Here is a 27,002-nt window from a genome sequence, read left to right on the forward strand (position 1 = left end):
CGTCTATCAAATCTGAGCTTTATTTTGGATTCTCTATTGGATTTAAGTCAGGTGATTGGCTGGGCCATTCTACAGCTTGATTTTCTTTCTCTGAAAGCATTTGAGAGTGTTTTTGGCTGTGTTTTGGATCATTGTCTTGCTGAAATGTCCACCCTGGTTTCATCTTCATTCTCCTGCTGATGTAGATGTTGGACAGAAGCAGCTGATATTCATTTACACTTTGCTGAAGAACTACTGAAAGATTTCGGCTGCTGTCTGGGCTTTCACTGCCTTTCTACACCTCCTTTTCTTCATGTGTTCAATACCTTTTTCCCAGGGTTATTTAATTTACATTCATGTTGTTTTCGGCTTAGTCCCTTTATTAATCAGGGGTCGCCACAGAGGATTGAAACTTATCAACTTATCCAGCATGTTTTACGCAGCGCATGCCCTTCCAGCTGCAACCCATCTCTGGGAAACATTTAATTTCAAACTAATTAGATTTGTTTGCATATATAGAATTTTTTTATTTGGTTGTTATCAACATCCGGGGAAAATTTTAAGTCCACAGCACCTTTAGAAATACTTTAGAATATGACTGCATTACCTAAAATGTGTTATCTAGATGCTGACTACATATTTTACTCTGAATGGATGTGTTTTGGTACTCACTTTGGCCCGAAGCACATGCAGAGACTGGCCAGGTATCCGTTGCTGAAGGAGAAGAAGATCATGAAGATGATGTACCAGGCGTCATGAGAAAACACCACCGGCAGGAAACTTCTGGGCTGAACATTACAGAGGATGAAGAGAGGAACGAAGACTACACGCGCAATCACCAGGATGGGCAGCCAGATACTGTCTTTACCAGGCTGAACAAAGAGACAGAGAGAGAGACATGTAAGACTTAAACTGAATACAAAAAATAAGATGCATGGAAATGTATTGCATCCCGTTCATTACTGTAATAGGAATAAACCATTGGTTATATTAAATTACATTGCAATATTATGACATGACATTATTGATAATGCTGTTACCATTATTATTATTACTTCTACATTACATTATTATATATTACATTACATTAAATAATTTTATATTATATTATTAGTATTACATGACGATGATAATGCTGTTACTATTATTATTATTATTACTATTGTTAAATTATTATATATTACATCATTATTACACATTAAATAATTTTTTTAAAAACCACAGCAAATGCCCTTCAAGCTGCAACCCAGTACTGGGTAACACCCATACATTCTCACATTCAAACACACACTCATACACTACAGCCAATTTAGGCCGTACTCACACTAGGTACAGTTGCCTCGAACCGGGCCAAAGCACGCTTGTCCCCCCTCCCGTCTCCCCCGACGGCCCGCGCTCACACCATATCGGGCCTCGGCACGCTTACGTCATCGCTGCTGCGCTGTTCAGAAGCGCTCTCTATGGCAAGCCTTTTTAGCATTTAAATCTTTGTTCTGACTCCATAAATATATTTAGAGATATCTCTAATTATATTTTGACTAGTCATAATTATAATTCGACTAGTCAGAATAACAATTAGAGATATCTACAATTGCAAATGTACTAGTACGAAATCAGATTGGAGATATCTGCAAATATATTATGACTAGTCATATTCCTCCATTGACTTCCATTGAAAAATATTTGCAGATATCTAAATGAGTTTTGACTAGGCACAATTGTAATTAGAGATATCTCTAACTGAGTTTTTACTAGTCATACATTTGGAGATGTCTTTAATTCGTAATATTTAGAGATATTTACAAATTTATTTGAAGATATCTCTAATTAATTTACTAATAGTCGAATTACAGTTGTAGATATCTTGAATTGGATTTTTGACGAGTCAAAACTCAGTTAGAGATATCTGCAAATATTTTTCAATGGAAGTCAATGGAGGAATATGACTAGTCATAAGATATTTGCAGATATCTCCAATCTGATTTCGTACTAGTACAATTGTAATTGCAGATATCTCTAATTGTCATTCTGACAAGTCGAATTATAATAATGACTTGTCAAAATATATAATTATATCTCTAAATATATTTATGGATAGTCAGAACAAGGTTTAAATGTTAAAACGGCTTGCCATACGCTCTCATTTAGCAGCACAGTGAAGATTTCTCTAGTTATATCCTTTCAGTCGTTTGTTATGCAGTGACATGCAGTCAAATATTTCGCCAAACAGTCCTTAGGGATGCGGGGACACACAGTCAGATATTTTACCGAACAGATCCGCCACTTTTGGCGCTCATAAACAATCATTAAGCTCTCGTGCTGCAGGAATGAGGAGATCTGCTGAAGGCGCGCAGCTGGCGTGCTGTGAGGAGTTCTCGTCTTTAATAAACTACGGCAGTTTGCGATCACTGAACAGTAAGAATGATTAATAAATCCATATCAAAAAGTCCCTTAAAAGTCACGTCTCGCTTTCGGTTTCGGGCTTTGGCGCGTTTCGCGCTCACACACAAGCGTACCGCGCCAAAGCCCAAGTGTACCGCGCTCAGGCACACCTCTTCCAACCGGGCCAGGGCCGGCCAAGTGAACCGTGCTTGAGCCCGATTCAACGCACTCACACTTCTCAAACGATCCGGGAAACGGGCCTGGGCACGGTACGGATGGCATAGTGTGAGTAGGCCCTTAGTTTATTTAATTCTCCAATTTGGAGTGTGTGGGAAACCGGAACACCTGAAGTTAAATCCACACCAGCACAGGGAGAACATGCAAACTCCACACAGAAATGCCAACTGACCCAGCCAGGGGTCGAACCAGCAACTTTCTTGCTGTGAGGCGACAGTGCTAACCACAGAGCCACCATGCCACTCTTTAAACCCCAATTATGCATCAATTCATTTTCTTTTTAGCTTAGTCCCTTTATTAATCAGGGGTCGCCACAGCGGAATGAACCGCCAACTTATCCAGCAAATGTTTTACGCAGCTGATGCCCCTTCTAGCCACAACCCATCACCGGGAAACATACACACACTCATTCACACACATACACTACAGACAGCTTAGCTCAATTCACCTATAGCACATGTGTTTGGACTTGTGGGAGAAACCAGACGAAACCAACACGGGGAGAACATGCAAATTCACACAGAAATGCCAACTGACCCAGCTGAGGCTCGAACCAGCGACCTACTATAAAGGTTATAAAACCCATCCTAGTCTGGTTCACCACTAAAATTGATCAGTTCATGAGAAACCCTCCAAAAAAATCCATCCTTCAGCATCTCGATCACATTCTGTCCTCAAATGACCATCCATGTGAACAAAGATTTGCTCTTAAAATACTGAAAACCCATGACAATACCAGCTATAAATATGGCAAATTTATAGCCATCGCTTGGATAAAACTTTGTTTACAATCCTCATACGAGTACAGGCTGATCTACGGCAGCAGACACTTCTCCCATGATACTCAGCTCTTATCCAACCAATAGACAATCAGATAACTCTTATTCAGAAACACACTATTCAGCATTTACACCATTTCCAGAGCCAAATTTAAGCATTTTTCAATCACCCTCCACCCTCTTTATAAGTGTGGCAAATTACATATTTACACACAGTTGAAGTAAAAAATGATTAGCCCCCCTGTGAATTAAATTACACACCTTTTAATTAAAACTCTTATGTAAACGGTTTAATGTAATAATAATAATAACAAAAACAACATTTTTAATAATGTCGTGTAATATATTATTGTCATGCAATATATATTATTATGCAACATTATGCAATAGTAACAACACTACAATATTAATAGTAATAATATAATAAAATAATGTAAAATTATTTAATATAATACAATATAGTGTAAAATACAATAGTGCAATATATCAAGTGAATTAAAGCAGCACATGAGCGTCAGCCAGCTCACTGAAAACACCAACACCGATAAAGATCTTCCAGAGTGATTTCCTCTGAGCTTTCCCTACATAGTTTAATCAGTTTTCCCTGATCAGCTGTAAATGAGTTTGACATTTTTAAGCAGAAAGCCAGATAACAGGCTGAATTCAATATAAACACTGACCTTGATGAGAGGAAATGAGCTGCCACATGCCTATAGATGCTAATTGGCTTTAGTGTAAACCATGCAAACAACATTATCAAGATGATCAAACTGACATTTCATGATGGAAAACCCTGACTGTTACTGAGTTCTCAGAGTTTGTTTAGTAGCGTCACCAATGACCTTAACATCATAATGATAACCTCTAAATATGCATACAAACAGTAGATATCAAGTAATGAGTAAATAAATAAACTCTTAATATCTACTATATTTGTATTATAAAGGGATGGATCATTTATATCTATTATATTTGCATGCATAAATAAACAAATAAAAGTTAAAGTACTTAATTTGCACTATGAGATAAAATCTAGATATCTGCTGCTACATTTGCATGCATGCATAAACAAACAAACACTTTGTAATCTACCGTAATTTTATTATGATAACTTTCTGGCATATGCTATAACTGTGCTATGAGAGATTAAGTCCAATGGTTCCTGAGATTTTTTTTTTTTTTTTTTTTAATAAAATTTTTATGCATTTTCACAACACAAAATCACTCATTGTTGGCCACAATTATTAATCAATCAATTATTAAAACAAAATATATCTAATATAAGTTAATATCTGATATACTAATAAACTCAAATATCCTTGATATAAGTTGTAGCATCTTATACTACACTATAATATACGATATTATCCTACATTTCATTAATTTATACCTATTACTTCATTTACAGCAGAGTAAATAAGTATTGAACACGTCCTGTTTTTCCTGGGAATAATATTTCTAAAGGAGCTGCTCACATGAAATTGAACCAGATTTTGGTAAAAACCCAAACAAAACAAACATGAAAATAAAACAAATCTGATAAATGAGTTCCATGTAATCACAATGAAATGACACAAGGAGAAAGTGCTAAACTACTGAGATGTATTTAATACTTTATGTAAAAGTCTTTTTTGGTGATGGCAGCTTAAAGACGCCTCTCATTTGGTTTTCTCATACGGTTTTGACTGGACAAGAAGGAAGACGTGGTAAATACAAACTAGAGGTCTGCATTCCCACTGCTGTTCCATGGGAGCCGACCAGATTTCTTGCGGTGCGGGAATAATTTTCCGTATAAAGCGCGGGAGCTGTCGGTAACTCTTGGTGTAATTTGAAAGGGAGCAGGCGCACGGTCTAACAATATAGCTCCAAAGCAAGCAAGCACACGTGATGCTGTTTGTGTGTGAATGAGAGAGAACTTGATGCACAGATCACTAATACGAATTAGACAAACAGGTGACCGCGAGCCTAAGGTCGCATATATGGTATTCAGTTTTTGAATGGTTTAGGCACAAGCCAAAAGTTTTGCCAAAAGTAAAGCCTTATTTAAAGAATATTTTTTTTATTATGCACGGTAACACCGGATACCAGGGTAAAATAGGGAGGACGTTTGACGTCGCCCAAGCCTACTGTATTATTTTTGTAATACAAATGTGGAAGCCATCAGGGTTTCATATATATATATATATATATATATATATATATATATATATATATATATATATATATATATATATATATGAAACCCTGATGGCTTCCACATTTGTATTACAAAAATAATACTACTATAATAAAGATCTTCTATTATGATAACTGATGAATTCAATATTTCATAAAGAGTATATTCTACATTTGTAAAAGCACAGACAAAATCTGTGATGCATATTATTTTGGCATCTATAAATAAATAAAAAATTATCAACTTGTTTTCAAACAGTTATTCAAGCGACTATACTGTGAATGTTTCTCTGGTCATATGGATTACTTGTGAGATGCATTTAAAGTTATCATTTAGTGAAACTGACAAAATGTGCATGAATAACAACATGAATTTAAGTCTGTTCAGCACACAAAGCTATCATCAGACTTCACAATATGAAGGGATAGTTCACCCAAAATTGAAAATTCTATCCTTTACTTTCACTTGCTCCAAATGTGATAAGGCTTAATAATGACTGCCCGATGGCCCTGGGCCAGCGTGAGAGACACTCAGGACAGTAGACAGGATTGTTACTGGCCTGATCGGCCAAAGTTTAATTTGTCTTAGAATCAAGAAACAAAGTAAAAATCGGAACCACTGGGCCGATCGGACCGGTAGAAAAAATCCTTAGTGTTAAACCCTGCCTGAGTTTCTTTCTTCTGTTAAAACATAAAAGAAGATATTTTGAAAAATGTTGCTTGCTGCTTCCATTGATTTCCTTAGTAATAATTTTTATGGTAGTCAATGGATGAGCAAGCATTCTTCAAATATCTTCTTTTGTGTTAAACAGCAAAAAAGAAACTCATAAAGGCCTAAAACCACGAGGAGATGAAGCAATTCTCATTTTTTAAGTGAACTATCCCTTTGATAGAATATTTTCTCAGTGTTTACAGCCTCTGGTGACGCTTTACAAGAATCTGCTAAACATCTACTTGCACAGAAAAAGCAAGTCATAAGGGTTTGGTTTGGAGGAACACAGATTTATATTTTCTGGCTGAACTCTTTCTTCAGTGTGATGCAGGATTTTCCAGAGAAACCTCTCAATTTTGTTTTCCCTGCTCTGCTCTTTATAGTTCAGGAGGAATCTTGTAACAGTAACTCCAAGAAAAGCCCCAGAGGAGACGGTCAAACACAGAAAGCAGATGCTCTAAGCACTGCGCAGAGTTTCTGCATGTTTTATTAAGGTAAAATCAAGACTTTAAGACCAGCTAAAGAAAATTTAAGGTGATTTTTTTAATCAAAGGAAAACAGTAGAGCTATATGTCGAGAACTCTGAATGCTTCTATAAGAACAAGTCTTTATGTGCTCCTTAGTCATTATTCAGAGTTCTTACACATTTTCCTAAGTCAAATTTAACTTTTCCAGCACTTTACAAGTGGCAAATTACATATTTACACATATACATATATAAACGCATGCATGCATACATACGTATTTACATACTTCATTACATTATATCAGATATTTGCTTTTGTGTAGTATAACATAAAATACTCGATTCTGAATGGTCAATCACAATATTTCAAGGTATGTTATTCAGATATAACAACCACTGAACAACATAGGCTCATGCAGAAACCTTGAATCACCTTGACCGTCAGTGAATATGTGCACATCCATATACTCACATCCACATTTATTTATATATATTTATATACATCTACTTGTTTGTCAAGTGTTTGTAACATATCATCTTGTAATATGTAATATGTAGGTTAGTGTATGCTTTATTCAGTCGGATTAGTTGTCAGCTTTGCATGACTGTTTGGCGCCATCTTGTGACTGAATAATGCACAGGTTTGTGTCTACTCCAACTGTTTTCGTTTCTCTCAGCTTTGCACTAAATTAAAGAATTAATTCAAACTATTACAACTCAGAACAGTATTTTGAGTTAAATTGTTGCGTTTATTGGCAACTAGCTGTGTAATAAGTGGGATAAACGACTTCCAGGATGGTTGTTCTTACAGAAAACAGCCTTTAGTCTTAGACAATATATTATATAATTGTGCTCAGCTTGCATCAGGCTGCATATAAGCCTGTGAGGTGTTATTCTGCGATAACAACCTCCTGGATGTACTTTATCCCTTACCTATAGTATTCTAAAGACTTTTTTGATGGCATGTTTGCCCAAAGCTGAAAAAAGACTAAATAATCTATTAAAAAAAAGACACGCACATCCTGCTATAGCCACATAAATGATGCAACAGGTGCCAAAACTGTGTAAATATGGCATGAGTTTAATCAAAATAGAGGTAAATTAAAGCTGTAGCCACTAGAACCACAGAAATGACGCCTTCGCTTCACTTTAACATGAAACAAAAGAAAACAACTCCTCACGAAAATGTGAATTTAAGACTTGCTGCTGGAAAAGTGATTTAGGACTGGCAGAAAACCCTGCAGGATCCGCGCATGAGGCAGAGTAACAGTAAATAACACACATACCCACATACAGACAGCAGTCAGACTCCTGCCCACCCAGTCCATCACATTAAACAGCAGGAAGCAGGACACCGGGATGAAGTACTTCTCTGTGGAAAGAAACACACCAGTTTACACATGAACACAAATTATATAATGTTATTTCTAATGCTGCATCCCAATTTGGATACTTCCCATCCAAACAAGTATTCAATTAGTATGTCCAAAACCACAGTATGTTGTAAAGAGTATGCCAAAGGTTCCCGGAGAGTATTTATCTGAATTGTGAGGGGCACGGTGGCTCAGTGGTTAGCACTGTCACCTCACAACAAGAAGTCTACTGTTTCGAGTCCCAGCTGAGCCACTTGGCATTTCTGTGTGGAGTTTGCATGTTCTCCCCATGTTGGCGTGGGTTTACCTCTTGGTGCTCCGGTTTACCCCACAGACCAAACACATGCGCTATAGGTGAATTGAATAAATTAAATTGGCCAAAGTGTATGAGTGTGGGTGTGAATGTAGTTAGTGGTTCATTCTGCTGTGGCAACCTCTGATAAATCAGAGACTAAGCCTAAGGAAAATGAATAAATGAATGAAACTGGAACTGTAGAAGAATCCACACTCCAAATGCTAATATTGCCCAAAATACATTGCACTTTGGACGTTAATTCGATTAGAACTACAAACATGGCAGGGCTCGAAATTGCGACCATTTTGGTCGCATATGCGCCCGAAAATTAATCTATGCGACCTCATAATATATTTGGGCGCATTAGTGCGACTGCAGATAATGGTTGTAGTGCGACCTGTTTTGATTTTTTGTAAAAACGTGCTGAATCGCTCTTCCCTGCCGCTATATTGGTTCATATTAGCTGTCATTCACTCAAGGTATTCCGCTGTCAGATGACAGGGAAGGAGCTTTTATGACCACGGGAAATGCAAATGGCTGAAGAGTAAAAACTTAAAGCACACAGGTTAGCAAACCCCACCTAAAGTTGAGGCGCAGATGAAAGCGATCATGACACGTCACGTGGTGAATAATGATCCGCCAGCTGAGATCAATCGAGTACGCGCTTCTTGGAGAAAGCGCCCGAATCTCGATGCGTTGCATTCACTGCGCTAAAAGTCAAATCTAATACTGTACTTATCATCGCCAAAGAAGCTCGCCTTTACTAAGTTTACACTGAAACTGTGGCTCATAACAAAGACCGGTATTGCGCCGATGGTTAGCGCAAGAATCCTGCTCTGCCTGCTCATGAATTGGGTCGGCTGACTCGCCAGCTTTTCCACTTACACAGAAAAATGAGGATCATCTCAGACTGAACCTTTAAATTGACACAAACTGAAACCAAAACTTTTAAAGAGTGATAGAAGTGAGACTTTACTTACTTTCTTTTGTCTATTCTTTTTTGAGGTGTATATTATTTTTATTTATTTACTGATGACTGCTTTGCAGCTTTCATCATTGAATTGAATGATTTATTATAATCTTTTGTTTGTTTTGTAGCAGAAATATTATTTATTAAATTGACATGCATATAAAAACAGCAGTACAAAATAAATATTTCTTACTGCAATGCTTCATTTTTGTTTGATGCAAACTATTCAATTATTTTTCATAAAGTAACAGACTTTTTATAGCAGATAACCTACATTCATGCACATTCAAGGCAGTATCATAATGAGAAATGGAATTCATTGTTACTATTATTGTCATTTTTTATCATCATTAATATTCTATGGCCTAATTATTAGACATTCATTTTGGAATTATTGCTTACAAATATCAATGTTTTCGCAGCTTTAGTTAGATAGTTGTTTCTGGTTTTTGTCAGTCCTATTAATGTTGTTTTAAAATAGAAAAAAATCCTTTAAAAAACAATTTGCAGCGGTGCTCATTCATTTTTGGTGGGTGCTCCTAAATTTTTTCTGGTGCTCCTAAAATTTTTTTGGTGCTCCTAAATTTTTGAAGTTGGGAGCACCGGTGCTACCAAGTAAAAAAGTTAATTTCGAGCCCTGCATGGATAACAAGTGTTAAACTACAAACATGGCGGATGGGTAAGACCAGGGCTATTCAATTAGGTTGTCATGGGGGCCGGTTCAGGAAAAACATCCCAAACGAAGGGGCGGAGAGATATGACTTGCTATACAAGTGATAACACAACAGAATATAAGAGCCCATATGCTGTATTTTTCCTTAAGACATCCACATTGTGCTTTTCTACATTAAAATGTAATGTATTGTATTTTGAAGCTACATAATATCAGTGCATTGTACAAAAGGCTTTTTTTTTTAACAAATATTCAAATGTTGCATTTCAGAGCACAGCAAAAGCAGTGCATTAGGCTCCTTCTACATTCAGACACATTCATATGTTATTTTTTTGAACTGCATAACAATTAGTGATGCAACAATTATAGATTTTGGTTGTACGAATATATATTCTGAAGAATATTAATGCTTTCACGGTCTATCACGTCTAATGTAAATTCAAGCTTTATATTAGGTAAGTAGCTATTTAGATTAATTGTAGTTGTCATCTGAATTCATGCATATCATTTTAATAATAACTCGTGTAACATATCTTTTGTTTACATTGCACTGAAAGGCACGCACCACTCTCACTGTGAGATGTTTTTTACTGCGTGCAGTGTTGCTCCGCTTGTGCGCGCATATTGTCATATATTCTTACATTAGAAATAACAAACTTGCAAGCGGAAAAGACGTGATGTGGGAACGGCCGCTGCTATAGTTAATCTGGTGTGCATCAGCCTCGGTGTACTTAACTGGTACTTTAACTAGCGCACAGTTGGCAACTTGGCATAACTTTGTTTAAGTGCAGCAGTTTCGTTTTGCTCCGTGCAACAGAAATGCGGCTTAGAGAAGACTTTACGATTAATTAACTGTGACGAATTAAAGTGCAGTAAATAGTGAAATCAGCTAATCATTGCATCCCTATGTTTTCAGTTGCACGCACCAGTCGCTTATGGTGACTCGTGCTCTGCGCAGCCTTCAACTGCAGCTTGTGCTGTACTTAACAGACGCATGTCACTTCATAACTATAGCGGCCGTTTTTCGACTGGACTAAATTTATTTTTGATGTCTTGGTCACACTGTTAGGAGGGCCGGAACAAATTGCCTCGGGAGCCGGTTTCGGCCTGCAGGCCACCAATTGAATAGCCCTGGGTTAGACCAACCATTGAACAGTGAGGCTTAGGTAAATATGTTTGAATGAGATCGTAAATAATATGTAAAATATAATAGAAATAGTAACATCTAACCTACTGGGATATAGATTAATTGAATTTTCCACATTATATTTTATCTGCAACAACGTGAACTTTTATTAAGACGTGTTTGGCGCTTGACGTCTTTTTATCAAGACTCGTGAATGCTAGATTAACCATTCTTCAATAGTTTATGTAATAAATATGAAATGTCGATGATTTGTTGAGATGATTGGCTTTTAACTAAGAAAAAGAAACTGTCTGTTAATGAGAAAGTAGTATGCCCCAAAGCTTATGTTACAGGCCCAAAAGTATGTACTTTAATTTCACAAAAAAAATAAATAAATAAAAAGTACATATTTTTAGGATGTAGTAAGAGTAAGTGAATTTGGACACAGCATTAGAATAATGTTTGTATGTGTATTTAGGGACACTATGGCCGCTTTCTGTATGTATGTATGTATGGTCTGTATGTGTGAACAGGCCCTTTTGAAAATACCAGTAAATTCATTCCGGCAATTTTCCGGAAAGAGAAGTTGTAACATTACCGGTAATTTGCTGCTCTGTGTGAACGCAGAAGGAAGATTGCTGAAAAGAGTGCGTTCATGATTAGATCATGTTGGTGTGAGGAGTCTACTCAGAATATTCAGACACATTCACATTTCCACTGTCGGGCCAGTGCGAGTCAGGGCTTTTATTGGGCCAGGGCCAATCGCCTGGGAGGTTGAGTAGTGAGGCTGAAATCATGTCGCGCTTCCACCGTCAAGCTAGTAGCTCGCAGCACGTCACGCAAACCCAGCCCACAGAACGTCCCCCGAATCAAACGTCGCAGAACCCGCCCACTTCAGCAGGAATCAGGCAGATAAAGCACACCATCACATCATCACGAAACCATTAAAATGAAGACAACCGAAACAAACAAATGACTTGTTACTGTACAGCATTACCTGCTATGTCTATATGCACAGGCCTGTGTGTTTTCATTCATTATATTCATTTACTCGCCGACCGACTGTTGGTATCGAACATCGAGTGGTCTCGCCACTAACGGAGGGACCCAGCGCAGTGACCCATGCATAATATAAAACCACAGAAATTCTCTGGTAATAACTTGGTAGAAAATTTATTTTATGACATTCTCATGCTCCGAAGAGACCTGAAACATATAATTTTTTCCCTATAGGCTATATTTTGCATATTATTCTGTGATCTTAAGTAAAGGAAAGTGTCAAGTATTTCAGCACATACGAGCAAGTAATAAAATATAGCCTTTATTTCGTTGCGCTCAGTAGCTTTTCACTAATAAAGCTGTTTTTGTGTTTTAAAATTTCATTTTTTAAATTTTACCACGTCATACAAACACATAAACATTTATTTGAGGACACAGAACACATTTTGTATTTGCAGATTTCCCCGATGCGTTTGTAAAGAGGCCCTGCGCAGGACTGCATGACAGAAAAAAAAAAAGGTTGATTCTGCTTTCACTCACCCAAAATGCACTGTATGAACGATTTGATTAATATCATCACATCAAAATACTTTATAAATAATAGTTTAAACCTTCTCCGGTGTTTAATGTTTTTAAAAAATACCTAAAATCTTTTTTTTCAGATAGGCCTTTGTAAAATAAAAGTTATATATGGCTTTCAAATGGTGTGACCTAAATTGTTATAGCTAGCTTTTGTTTGTTTTATACTGGTTTATTAATTAAATGCGATTTTACATCCGATATTTTTAATTCTGTAAATTATTTCAATATAGCTTAGGCTATTTTATCAGGATATGACAGTATTGTTTTGAGTCTACAAAAGTGGACACAAAATTTGTTAATATTTATTTCTTTGTTGTATTCATATTGTGTATCATATCCAAAAAAAAAAAAAAAAAAAAAAAAAAAAAACGGAAGGGCTGGAAGGGCATCCGCTGTGTAAAAATGTTCAATTCAATTCAATTCAGCTTTATTTGTATAGCGCTTTTACAATGTAGATTGTGTCAAAGCAGCTTCACATAAATGGTCATAGTAACTGGAACAGTGTGGTTCAGGTTTTAGTGTTTAAGTTCAGTTCAGTTCAGTTTAGCTCAGTTCAGATGTGTTGGATAAGTTGGCAGTTCATTCCGCTGTGGCGACCCCAGATTAATAAAGGGACTAAGCCGACAAGAAAATGAATGAATGAATATTTTATGCAACAGCCTTACATCCTTGCCTATATGGCTTGAACTTTTCTTTCCCTTATTTATTTATTTGTTTGGCATCTGTGCTCGTGTGCAATCAGAAAACTACAGGGTGGGCCATTTATATGGATACACCTTAATGAAATGGAAAAGGTTTAACCCCTTGTGGGGTAAACCGAAGCACCCGGAGGAAACCCACGGGGAGAACATGCAAACTTCACACAGAAATGCCAATTGACCCAGCCGGGGCTCAAACCAAAGACCTTCTTGCTGTGAGCCGACAGTGCTAACCACTGAGCCACCGTGTCACACTTCCAAATTTCGAACTTGAAATTCAGACTTAATGAGCTCATGCATTTCTAATGTCTTTAAATGCGAAATGAGGAACAATTAAATTGAATAAGTTGCCATGCAAACACACTCACCCCATGCGCCTCTGTCAGGAATGGTAGACTGGACTTCAACAGTGACTGCTGGGAAAATGCCGATGGTGATGATGAACACAAAGCAAACAGAGAGAGCCATAACCCAGATCTACAGCAGGAGACAGAGCACAAGTGTTATTATACACACTAAGCACACTATTATAAACACACACTTCCTGCATTCGAGAGGATTATTGCTTAGTGATGTTTAATAATGTGGCAGAGAGAGAGTTGAGTTTACTGCCATATCAGCTTCTCTGACAATGTTATGGCAAAAACTGATCAAATTTACAAACATTTGACCAATATCACTTTACTGTAATAAAAAAGTTATTCATAACCATTAAAGGGTCACGAAACACCAAAACGCATGTTGAGCCGTTGACAGTCGTATATGTGTCCCACACTAATAAAAACACTTAGGACACATATCTCCCTAAAAAGTGAAAATTGGTTGTTTTTGTGTTATTTCGAGCAAATTAGTACTTCCGGTTTGAAACAAATTTTTGAAACTGCGTCACGGTCATGAGATCTTAGCGTGTATTCCAGCGTGTAGACTGGACGTCTGTACCTGGGAGTACCGTATTACTTCTCCGAGTGTGCTGCATTAATGCACGAGTAAGGCTTGGTTCAAACCAATCAGCGCGCTCTATTGTGCAACTTCATTAATATTCATTAATTTTACAGTGTTTAGACAGCAGAGAGACGCCAAACTGTGGCAAAACAAGCGTGCAGTGTTCCTTTTTAATTTGCTGCAATGAAGGTTTTGTTTTCATTTTCTCTCTATGAGAGTGCAGCTGGACTCACGTGTGGATTACAGTACATGTGACGCGCGACAATAATAACTTAAGTGTCTAGGAACATTGTTTAACTGAGAGCTTTTCTTTTCTGCAAATGGTGAGATGCAGATTTGCTGCTTGTCTCCTCTTAATAAAGACGTGGCTCTAGTTGCTGGTGATTGTCCTGTCTCTACAGATTTGGTAAGTGTGCGACCAGTGCTCTTTCTTTATTCAGTTTGTTTGTATCGAACTAACTATTACACAGAGTGTAAACATGTTAGCACCACAACCAAACTATTACAGTCGTGTAGGATTTTCACTGCATTTTGTGACCGGAATAACACATGCAGCTTTCTGACACTACCTGCCGAGTGCATCTAATTTACAGAGAAATGCGGAGGGTTTGTTTCTCTCATTTGCCATGCAGTAACAAACATTACAAGAAATACACGCTTAGAGCAGCTCTTCTAATGAAATATCTCATTTGTCACGAGGGGCATGAATGAAATTCCTGAATGAAAGAGCCAAACTGCAGTTAAAGTCCACCATTTAATAATTTGGCAAATAATTTGATTACTGATGTCCAAGTAAACACAGCCACTTTCTCCACTGTGTGTGTGTGTGTGTGTGTGTGTTTCGACTCTGAAACTCAGCGCGTGCCCAAAAAGACACTCCCTCTTTTGTTCCTCTGACACTCCCCCCTAAACAGAGCTTGACACGCCCACTTTTCTGACATTTTCTAAAGTAGAGGTGTGAAAACACCCTGCTAAAACAAGGGGGTTTCATGGCCCTTTAAAAGGCATCAACAGCAATAAATAATACATAAGATTAAAATCTAGTTACTTAGACAGTTTTATAAGATTTACTTTTTATTTACATTTTTTAATGAGTCACATTTAAATATATTTCATCTAAAAAAAATAATAAAAAAAAGAGGCAAGGCAAGACAAACACTATTTATAGAGCACAATTTTACACAACCATAGTTGATCCAAAGTGCTTTACAATAAAATAAAAAATAAATAAATAAAAACTGGTATTAAAAAAAATAAGGAAATATATATGTATAAAATAATACTAAAAAAATAATAACATGCATGCGTCACTCAAAGGCAAGAGAGCAAAAATAAGTCTTTAACTTAGATTCAAAAGCATCCAATGAAGGAGAAATCCTGAGGACCTCTTTATAATATGTGAAAAAAGTCTAATGTGTTTGTGAAGTTTGAGCTCATTATAACCCGCAAATGATGTTTTTTAACTCTTTGAAAGTCCCCCTTTTAGGCTTTGATCCAAATTGTGCTGTTTTGGTGACTGTCACTTTAAATTCAAATGAGATTGTGCTCTTTTTCAAAAGAGGGCGGAGCTACAAATCCCCGTGTCAGCATAGTGGCAGATTCAAGAACAAGACTAACATTCTATGCTAATGAGATGGTGATCTCTGATGACGTATAAAAGGAGAATGTCAATCAAAGTGTTTCTGTAGACTGGTCATCAAGTGTGATTATTAAAAAATAGGAATGAATAAATGTTATTCATTAGAAGCGGCTTGTATTCACAGACTTGTCACTCGACTGTGTTTAAACCCCTTATAAAAGTGATTTCTACTTAACAGGTCCGCTTTAAAGTCTTTCCAGATAAAAATCGTTGTCTGATAACATTAGAGCATTTCAAATGTATAGGTTTAATAATGTGGCACTTCTCATCTTTGAAGATAAGAGATGTTTAAGTGTGGTTGGCTGTATTTTTTTTACCTGTTTAAAGATGGCGAACACTGAGACGGTGGGTTTGGAATCTTCCTCAGTCAGGCTCAGGACTGGTCTCTTCTCCGCCTGACCTTCTATAAGCAGAGAACACAAATTAGTAATGATCAGTATTATATTTAGGATTAAAACTTTGGATTTAAGATTTAAAACTGATTAAATGACTTGGACACAAAGCCAGACCTCTGTAATTATTACTTCAATTTTTCAGTTTAATGGACTTACTGTTTATGCAGTTAAATAATAACAATACCAGGTGTTAAAACAAAACAAAAAGAACACTCAGTGTTAAAATCAAATCAAATAAAAAATGAAAATAAAAAAATGTACAAATTAAAATCATGTGTGGTTCATATATAATGGCATATGGTCAATGTAGGGTTCAAAATAGCAAAAGAAAACAACACAATTAGCATAATTTAAAAAATAAAAATAAGACAAATTTAATTAAAATGCATCAATAAAATTAATTTAAATAAATTAAATTAATACAATTATTTAAATTAAAGTTTAAAAAACATTTTATATATATATATATATATATATATATATATATATATATATATATATATATATATATGTATACATGTATGTATGTATGTATATATATATATTTTTTTTTTTTCATTTCTAAAGATGTTCTGTGACTAAAATATTATTTTAATAAATATATCTGTTTAATAAATCTGTCTTTTTCAAATGCACCAATGTGTATATATATATAACCCATAATCACAGAGAAATGGATAAAAATATTCATTTTCACAATGGAGTGTACTCATATAAGCTGAGCACTATATACACAAACGTACAAACCCACACGCATGCACGCACGCAATTATAGGTTAAAAAATTATGAAAGAAAATAACTCAATTAGCACACAAGTAATTAAAATAAAAGTAAAAAAATAAGATGTAATATAAAATAAATAGTTAAGGGCAGTAAAGATATAGTAGATAAAAAACTAGATAAAGCTACAAAACAAATGTTAATTAAATTAAGTTAAATTGAGAGAGCAGACAAAAATAAAAGTAAATGCTGAGTGTTTGCTTTTTTTTTAATAAATAAGTAAAAAAATTAGGGCTCTTAAAAAAAAAAAAAAAAAGTGTTTGATTTCATGTGGCTCAGTGGTCAGCACTGTCGCCTCACAGCACAAAGGTCGCTGTTTCAAGCCCCGGGTGAGTCAGTGGGCAAGTTCTGTGTGGAGTTTGCATGTTCTCCCCATGTTGGCGTGGGTTTCTTCTGGGTGCTCTGGTTTCCCCCACAGTCCAAACACATCCACTACAGGTGAATTGGGTAAGCTAAATTGGCCATAGTTTATAAGTGTGAATGAATGTGTATGATGCGTTTCCCAGTATTGGGTTGCAGCTGGAAGGGCATCCGCGGTGTAAAACATATGCTGGATAAGTTAGTGGTTCATTCTGCTGTGGCGACCACTGATGAATAAAGTAACTAAGCCGAAGAAAAATTAATGAATGAATTAAAATTAATTCAAATAAACAGTTTAATTAAATTATTTAAAGTAAAATAATTTTTAAATTACTTAAATGAAAGATAATAAAAAACATTATATATTATGTATAAATAATATATACACCACAGTAAATATAGGTAAAAAAATTACAAAAGAAAATAACTCAATCAGCACTCAATTGAAATAAAAGTTAAAAAATAAGACTCAATATAAAATTCTAATACATGATTAATATTAAAATAAAACAGTTTTTAGGGCACTAAAGGTAAAGTAGATAAAAACCTTATAGTTTATGTTACAAAATTAATTTAAAAAATTAAATTGAGAGAGCAGGCAAACATAAAAAATGCTGAGTGTTTGGTTACAGAGTCATGGTGGCTCAGCGGTCACTTCACAGCAAGAAGTCCAAACACATGCGCCATAGGTGAATTGAAAAACTAAATTGGCCATAGTGTATGAGTGTGTGTGTGAATGTGAGTGTGTACAGATGTTTCCCAGTACTGGGTTGCAGCTGAAAGGGCATCCGATGCTTAAAACATGTATATGACGGTTCATTTTGCGGTGGCAACCACTGATGAATAAAGGGACTAAGCCGAAGGAAAATAAATGAATGTTTGGTTGCAAAACTGGATTTAAAGGTCTAATAGGTTATTTAGTTTGATAACTAGAACACTGCAGATTACCTGGTTTCAATAAATCCATTTTGTTTTCCTCATCTGTGCTGGATCGAGACCTGTTGCTCTCAGAGTAATACTGGAAAAACTCCTGCAGAACAACACGTTTTAGATTTCAGTGTGCAAACATGGAAACAGAACTCTCAGCACTGATTAGTGGAAATGAAACACAGATGTGATCCATAATTTTACATCATACCATTCTGGGCAGAGCGAGGTAAGAGACGATGGCCAGCAGAATGACCACACAGGCCGTGATGAAGTAGCCGAAAGCGCTGTCTTCCAACTCTGAACCCGCTGCAAAAACAAAAGACTCAGTGTCAGGTGAAATTACACCAGCATTTCTGCATCAAACTCATCCAGCACAACTAAAAGTGAGGGTACAGGTCCCTGTGTAACTATTCTATTGTCTATAGCTGTGGTCACACTGGACTTTTCTCCCCATAGACTTCCATTCATATGCACACGAATGCGTCAGACCGCAAACCAAAGCTCGTAAACAAAGTTTCAGTTTTCTGCATTGCAAAGTTTAAGCTTGGTAAACTCTGACCTGCAAATTCAAATCCCTAGAATGCGTGAGACCAATCGTAGTTTTATACATGACCTCACTTGACAGAAAATTTTAATATGGGGATGCATGTCCCTGTTTAACTGTTCTATTGTCTATATCGGGGTGGGCAAACTCTGCCATGGAGGGCCGGTGTCCTGCATAATTTAGCTCCAACACTAATCAATATAAGAGTACACCCCATTTTGAAAATGAATATTTGTATTCATTTCTCTGTGAATGTGGGTAATATATTTTGGTGTATTTGAAGAAAACAAATATAACATTTATATTTAAACAGATTTATATAAACAGATATATTTATTAAAATAACATTTTAGTCACCGAACATCTTTAGAAATAAAAATACACAGTATACTTAAGAAATTACAATTAGAAAAGCATAATGGGATATTAAGTTGGATAGCATTCGACCCAGACTTTCAACCGTGTACACTAGATAGGAGATTTAAACAGTGGGTTTGGAGAGGAATCGCATCATTCGGTTCAGTGACCTCTTATGGACATTTCATGAGTTATGAGACCTTATGAGATACATTTGGCCTGGACAAGCAGGACTTTTACAGATACTTGCAAGTTAGAGATTACTTTAATAAAAAAATTAATTTAAGGATGATTCTAATTTGATCACAGTATTTGCGGATGCATGCATAGAAGAAAACAAAAAACTGATCTCTAAATTATATAAAAGCATACAAAACAGTAAGACTCATTCATCAATTTACATAAAACAAAAAATGGGAGAAAGAGTCAAACCAACAAATAACAGAAGAAGACTGAAAAACTCGAGAGCTTGGACAGAATTTGGATGGAAAAATCTGACGAGGTTCTTCATAACTCCTAAACTGTCTGCATTGCATACAGGTGTTGAAAGTTTGGGCTCATGTTGGAGACAATGTAGAAACTCAATGGCTAACCATTTTCATGCTTTTTGGGTTTGCCCAAAAATACAAACCTTCTGGTGTGAAATAGTGACTGAAATAAAAAAGATAACCGAACAAGAATTGGACTACTCATTTATAACATTAATCCTTGGCAAAATACCAGAAGTTATTCCAACTTTTGACAAGTACCTGATTCAAATCCTCTTGGTAAGTAGCAGAAAAGCCATAACTCGAAAATGGTTACAGGCTGACCCTCCAACAAGGGCTCAATGGATAGGAATTGTAAAGGAAATACACTGTATGGAGAGACTCACTTTTAATCTAAGATTTGATTCAAAAAAAGTGTACCAAGTTCTGGAAAAAATGGTCTAAATATGTCATTGTAAACAATTTGTGATGATGTATGTCAAATATATCATGACTTGACTCTGTAACCCTTACGACAACCACTTTGTTTTTTGTTTCCTCTTCTCTAAATAAAATTTGTAAAAAAAAAAAAAGTAATAAAAAAAGAAATAAAGATGCACTTAAATTCATGCAAAATAGTACAAAAACATTACAAACTACAAAATTTCTAAAAAATGTTAAATATTTTTTGTTTCTCTTGATTTTTGCCCTCTTTTTTGGTTTTATTTAATGTTTTTCCCTAACATTTCAACTTGGGCAACACATTTTTAGACCATAACCATAGTTATTTTGTTAGATTAGCTCCAGATTGTTGTTAATAGTGGTTTTAATTGATTTATATCAATAGTTTTAGCATAAATTTGATGAAAGACTTTGAATTACTTCAAATATTGACTACTATATACATACACCATGTACATATTTTGTGGTAATTCAATTGTTTCTTTTCAAAGAATAGCTCACCCAAAAATAAAAATTGTCACCATTTACTAATCAAGTTGTTACAAACTTTGAGTTTCTCTGATCTGTCGAACAGAAAAGAAGAACATTTAAAGAATGTTAAAAGCCACTGACATTCATAGTAGAAAAAGCAACTAGTATTCAAGCCAAAAGCAACCACTTTGAATTGCCATTTTTGGGTGAACTGTCCCTTTAACAGAAGCAGATTTTCTTTTAAACAAGCTGCTCCACATTCTGGTTTTGGAAAAGCAGGAAACAGAGCATGAAGACATACAGGCAATAGCACAGATCATGGAGAAGGCCGCAAACGCTCCAGCCAGGCCCTGTCCGCTCATGATGGGTGTAGTGTAGGACGCCGGCAGCATTCCTGCCAAACCAAACAGACTGCCCTGCAGAATCGCCCCGAACGCTGAGCAAAGAGAAAAACAAGACACGTGTCAATGTTGTGAAAGAGAAACCGATGAAACATTTCAGAGCGTTTACTCCTGTGCGATCTGTTCTTTCAAGTAGGACCTTCCCCAGCTTGATCCTCAAAACAGTGTGGATAATGTCAGCATCAAAGCATGCATGTGAACTCCAGCCATCTTTTACTCATTATAAACCCCAAAGCAAAAAGCAAACCTCGCGACCTGAGTCAGAGGAGAGAAAAACATCGCTCTGAGCTCACTTTTACACTGGTGTTTTTGTTTTAAATGCAGACATCTGAACTACCTAAATGCTGAATTACTATGAAAACAACGGCACTGACTCAGACCGAGAGATATTTGCTTAGCTTTAATGAAATCCAGACTACTCAGGAGTTTTAGACCCTTAAAAAAATGCAAACCTTTGGAAATGCTGCAAACAATGTTGATCTTGATTTAAAAATGCAACGATTTAACACAAAGAGAAATAAACCTAGAACATGGGTGGAATACAAAGCCTTTTCTATTTAGAAAAATACAACACATTTGCAATGTAACGTGACAAATTCCAGTATAGTTTATATCTGAGGAAGGAAGAAAAATTTGGAAGGAAGGACAGAAGGAAGAAGTGACGGAAAGGAGGAGGGAAAGAAAGAAGGAAGGATGGAAGAAAGGACAGATGGAAGAAAGGAAGAACAGACAGATGAAAAAAAGGACGGAGGGACAGACAGACGGATGGAGGAAAGGACCAAAACAAGGAAGAACAAAAAAAAGCATGGAAGGAAAGTTGAAAGGAAAAAAGAAAAGACGGAAGGACAAATGGAAGAAAGGTTGAAAGGAAGAATGGAAAGAACGATGGACAGAAGGAAATAAGAATAAAAGAAAGGAAAGAGAAAGGAAAGAAGCAAGGAAGAAAGAATGGATGGAATGAAGGTAGGAAGAATGGAAGCAAGGAAGGGTAGAAAGAAAGGATGGACAAAGATGAAAAAGTCAGGAGAATAGTAAAGACGAACAAAAGGAAGAACGGAAAAAGGAAGTAAGGAATGACAGAAGGAAGGAAAGAAAGAAGAAAGAACAAAAGGAATGATGAAAGGACAGAAGGAGAAAGGAAGGAAGGAAAAAAGGAAGGACGGAAAGAAGCATGGAAGGACAGACAAACAGAAGGACGGACAGTAGGAAGGACAGAAGGAAGGACAGAAGGAAAGAAGGAAGAAAGGATGGAAAAAAGCATGCACAGAATGAAGGACAGACAGAAGGAAGGAAAGAAATACAGAAGGAAGGATGAAAGGACAAAGGAAAGAAAGGACTGAAAGAAGGTAGAAAAGACAGAAGGAAGAAAAAAAGAAAGGACAGAAAAAAGAAGGGAAGAAAGGAGAGAAAGGAGAAAGAAACGATGACTGGAATGAAGGTAGGACGAACAGAAGGAAGGACGGAAAAAGGAAGGAAGGAATGACAGAAGGAAGGAAGGATGGAAAGAAAGAAAGAACAAAAGGAAGGATGGATAGAATGAAGGACAGACGTTTTATGATGATAATACTGTTATTTCAATAACAAACATAACTTAATTCTCTTTTAGACAGACAGACAGACAGACAGACGGATAGACGGATAGATGGATGGATAGATGGATAGATAGATAGATAGATAGATAGATAGACAGACAGACAGACAGACAGATAGATAGATAGATAGATAGATAGATGGATAGATAGATAGATATACACAAGATTTAAATTAAATACTAGATGAACTTTTTTCCAGATTATAATCTTGCGTTCTGAATACAGGACACATTTAAGGGATTTGCCACTACTTTGATGCTGCAATTTATAACAACACACTTAAAACAAATACTATCAGTCTTTCACTTGTGGTTTATTTTATAGTTATATATACAGTTGTGCTGTAACTGTGTTGTTATTTACAATATGCAAGATTTTATTACCAGTTTTTGAATACTGTAAAAATTAAAAGAATCTGCTGCCAAATAATGATGATTTTTCTTGTCTCATCACAATAAAGCAGCCATTGTTTATCAGTTGTCATCATAATTTGTGTTTTATTTAATAACTATATACAGGCGACAACTTTGTCCTATAACTTTTAGCTTCTGTTGTGCGCTTTTGGTCATGTGGTGTGAAAAATAGTGGAAATGCCAGTATGGACGAGGATCATTTTCGTTTTTAAAGCTGTGTGCTAAACGTAGCCTGAGGTCAGTGTCAGATGTTGTAAAGGAGATGCTCACAGTTGATGCAGATGATTTTGATCATAGTGAGCGTGAAGAACGGCAGGGGCTTCATCTCCACCTTCACCAACACCGCCGTGATGAGAAACACCACCAAGATGACAGACAGACTGCCGGAGATCCTCAACTTCTGAGGAATCCTGGGAGAAAATAAACATGAGATGCTGCAGCGTTTCTGGGAGATTCATGGCCATGACACATTATTAAAATACATACCTCTTTCTACTTAACTAATCTGTGACTTTTTAGAACAACAACAAACTATGAAATAAGCTTCACTGTTTGGTTCTACTCCTGCACATACAACTCAAATGTAACAGTGTGAAAGATGGCTTTCAATTTGGTCTTATGCTTAACTATTTATATTTTGCTACAAAACTCAGAGACAGGTTTAGACTAAACCTTTTACCTGTAGGACAAATATAATACAGCATCATCACACACAGACCACAAAACCTTAAAGTTTTACGTTTCTCAAATTGGCAAAAACCAAATATACATTGTACGATTCAAAATTATTGATATTTAATTTGTGCAATTAGGAGGCTGACATTTTTACTAATATCCTCCTTTGCGTTCAGCAGAACTAAGACATTTATACAAGACTGGAACAAGCTGAGGGTGAATAAATTAATTTTTTGGGGTGAACTATTATTTAGACTCATCGGCCACTTTATTAGGTACACCTGTCCAACTGCTTGTTAACGCAAATTTCTAATCAGCCAATCACATGGCAGCAACTCTTGACATGGTCAAGACGATCTGCTGCAGTTTAAACCGAGCATCAGGTTTAAGGTTTACAGAGGATTTACTAGGGTTTACAGAGAATGGTCTGAAAAAGAGAAAATATCCAGTGAGCGGCAGTTCAGTGGGCACAAATGCCTTGTTGATGCCAGAGGTCAGAGGAGAATGGCCAGGTTTAAGCTGATAGAAAGGCAACAGTTAACTCAAATAAGCACTCGTTACAACCGAGGTCTGCAGAAGAGCATCTCTGAACGCACAACACGTCCAACCTTGAGGCAGATGGGCTACAGCAGCAGAAGACCACACCTGGTTCCAATAGAAGATTGGAAAAATGTTGCCTGGTCTGATAAGCTTTGATTTCTGCTGTGACATTCGGATGGTAAACTCAGAATTTGGTGCCAACAACATGAAAGCATGGATCCATCCTGTCTTGTATCAGCAGTTCAGGCTGCTGGTGGTGGTTGTGTAATGGTGTGGGGATATTTTCTTGGCACACTTTGGACCCATTGAGCATCATGTCAATGCCACAGCCTACCTGAGTATTGTTGCAGACCATTCTGATGGTTACCTCCAGCAGTATAACATGCCATGTCAAAGCGCGAATCATTTTAGACTGGTTTCTTGAACATGACAATGAGTTCACTCTTCTCAAACGGCCTCCACAGTCACTGGATCTCAATCCAATAGAGCATCATGGATGTGCAGCCGACAAATCTGCAGCAACTGCGAGATACTATCATGTAAATATTGACCAAAATCTCTGCCACAAACCCAGTACTAGTAAGTTGTACCTAATAAAGTGGCCGGTGAATGTACATTCACAACTTGTTTCACCAATAACTAAGCAGACAAGTAGAAGCCTGATGTGATTTTTAAAAGGATAGTTCACCCAAAAATCACTATTACTCACTATTAACTCAACCCTTTCAACCTTTAATATGTTTTTTTTTTCTGTTGAAGGTTTCCAACTTTCTTCAAACAACTTCAGAAGAAAGAAACTGATTTTTGGAAAAACTATCCCGAAATAACTGGCTACTTGCGTTTATTTAATCTAGCTGCTGTTGTTTTTAGATGACTGCAAAATGCTGCTATTCCTTTAATAGCATCAGCGGGAGACATATCAAAGTACAGAGGTATCACCTTGTCGTGCGCACTGTTCTCCTTTCTGATTGGCCAACATGGCTGGGTTCACAGCAAACGCAGATGTGAATGACATTCTCAAGTTTGCATTGACTTGTATGCAATTAACTCGCAAAATACAATTCATAAAGTAATTCTGAACCCCAAAACTAACCATTAATCATCAATGCACCAAAAAATAAAACTAAATCTGACAATGAAACAGACAATCAATTGTATAATCGCAATTACTTCTTCGTCAATAAATCGACCATATTTGATAAGAGTGACAGCCCTGAGTAGTAGATGTGCAGTTTCTGTCTCACCTCTGGTGGATGAAGGAGTTGAGGCAGGTGAAAATGAGCAGCGGGACCATTGCGCAAAGCGTCATCACATTGTTGAACTTGGACTGAAGGACGCTACGGATCTCCGTCGTATTAGCTGTCTGATTGAGCCCTCCATTGGTTTCCTCCAGACGCTTGGTAAAGTACTGCACAAAGACAGGATTATGACTTTAAGAGGGCCACAGAGAGAAGTTCTTGCTGATTTAAAGATGTTGCTACAGATTTGCAAGGCATGTTGTGTAATTGACCTAGATGTCTAAAGGATTTGTTTGTGTTCCAGTTTTGGTTTTAATAATGCAAGGAAGCATGTTTATTATTGAAGAATGCACGGGAGGGAAAAGCTATTCATCAAATACTAAAGATAACAAACAACTGCATATTAAAAGCTGAAAATAGTTTAGTAAATGCATACGTTATTTCCTCTGAGCTTCTTGTTTTTGCATTTTTTTTTTGCATAGCATTCATTCATTCATTCATTCATTTTTCTTCAGCTTCGTCTATTTCAGAGGTCGCCACAGCAGAATGAACCGCTAACTATTCAGCATATGTTTTAAGCAGTAGATGCGCTTTCAGGTGCAACCCATACACACTCATTCACTCACATACTCATACACTACAGCCAATTCCCCTTTAGCGCATGTCTTTGGACTGTGGGGGAAACCGGAGCACCAGGAGGAAACCCACCCGGACACAGGGAGAACATGCAAACTCTACACAGAAATGCCAACTGACCCAGCCATGGCTCCAACAAGCACCCTTCTTGCTACATAGCAAAATATCATATTCTGTGACAACTGTAGTTTGCTTTTTTGCCAAATAGCGGTCACTTAACATCTTAACCAATTTAATAGTACTCCTCTTCACATTTTAATGTTTTCTTCATATTTTGATGGTTTAATTAAACCTACAAGGACATTAAAAGCAAATATTGTGCTCCCTCCAGACATCACTTTTAGCTTTTAATTGCAAATCAAAAATGTTTTATCCTGGCAACAGAGTGGCGCAGCGGGTAGCACGATCACCTCACAGCAAGGTTGCTGGTTCAAGCCTCAGCTGGGTTATTTGGCATTTGTGTGGAGTTTGCATATTCTCCCAGTGCTCTGGTTTCCCCCACAAGTCCAAAGACATGCTCTTTATGTAAATTGGGTAAGCTTAATTGTCGGTAGTGTATGTGTGTGAAGGTGTGTGTATGAATTTTTCACAAGAATCGATTGTAGCTGGAAGGGCATCCGCTGTGTAAAACCTATGCTGGATAAGCTGTCTGTTCATTCCGCTGTGGCGACCCCTAATTAATATAGGGACTAAGAAAAAAAGAGGATGAATGA

General features: G+C 36.6%; 1 protein-coding gene across 22 annotated transcripts in view; it reads right to left on the reverse strand.

Moving 5' to 3' along the window:
• slc29a1a (solute carrier family 29 member 1a) overlaps positions 1-27,002 on the reverse strand; it is a 378,565-nt gene that overhangs the window by 275,119 nt on the left and 76,444 nt on the right. For 12 of the 22 annotated variants that reach the window (XR_015505279.1, XR_015505281.1, XR_015505280.1 and 9 more), the window contains 9 exon segments: positions 25,660-25,823; positions 23,471-23,610; positions 21,096-21,230; positions 18,702-18,799; positions 18,512-18,593; positions 16,345-16,430; positions 13,815-13,923; positions 8,017-8,102; positions 652-851 (listed from right to left, as the gene is read on the reverse strand). Coding sequence is in view for 8 of the 22 variants with exons in the window: in XM_087278158.1 (XP_087134284.1) it covers positions 652-851; positions 8,017-8,102; positions 13,815-13,923; positions 16,345-16,430; positions 18,512-18,593; positions 18,702-18,799; positions 21,096-21,230; positions 23,471-23,610; positions 25,660-25,823 (1,100 nt within the window). In the remaining 14 variants the exon portion in view is untranslated. 22 annotated transcript variants of the gene reach the window in all.

Source organism: Danio rerio, chromosome 13 (genome assembly GCF_052040795.2).
Source record: "Danio rerio strain M-AB ecotype USA chromosome 13, GRCz13ab, whole genome shotgun sequence".
Lineage (NCBI taxonomy): Eukaryota > Metazoa > Chordata > Actinopteri > Cypriniformes > Danionidae > Danio > Danio rerio.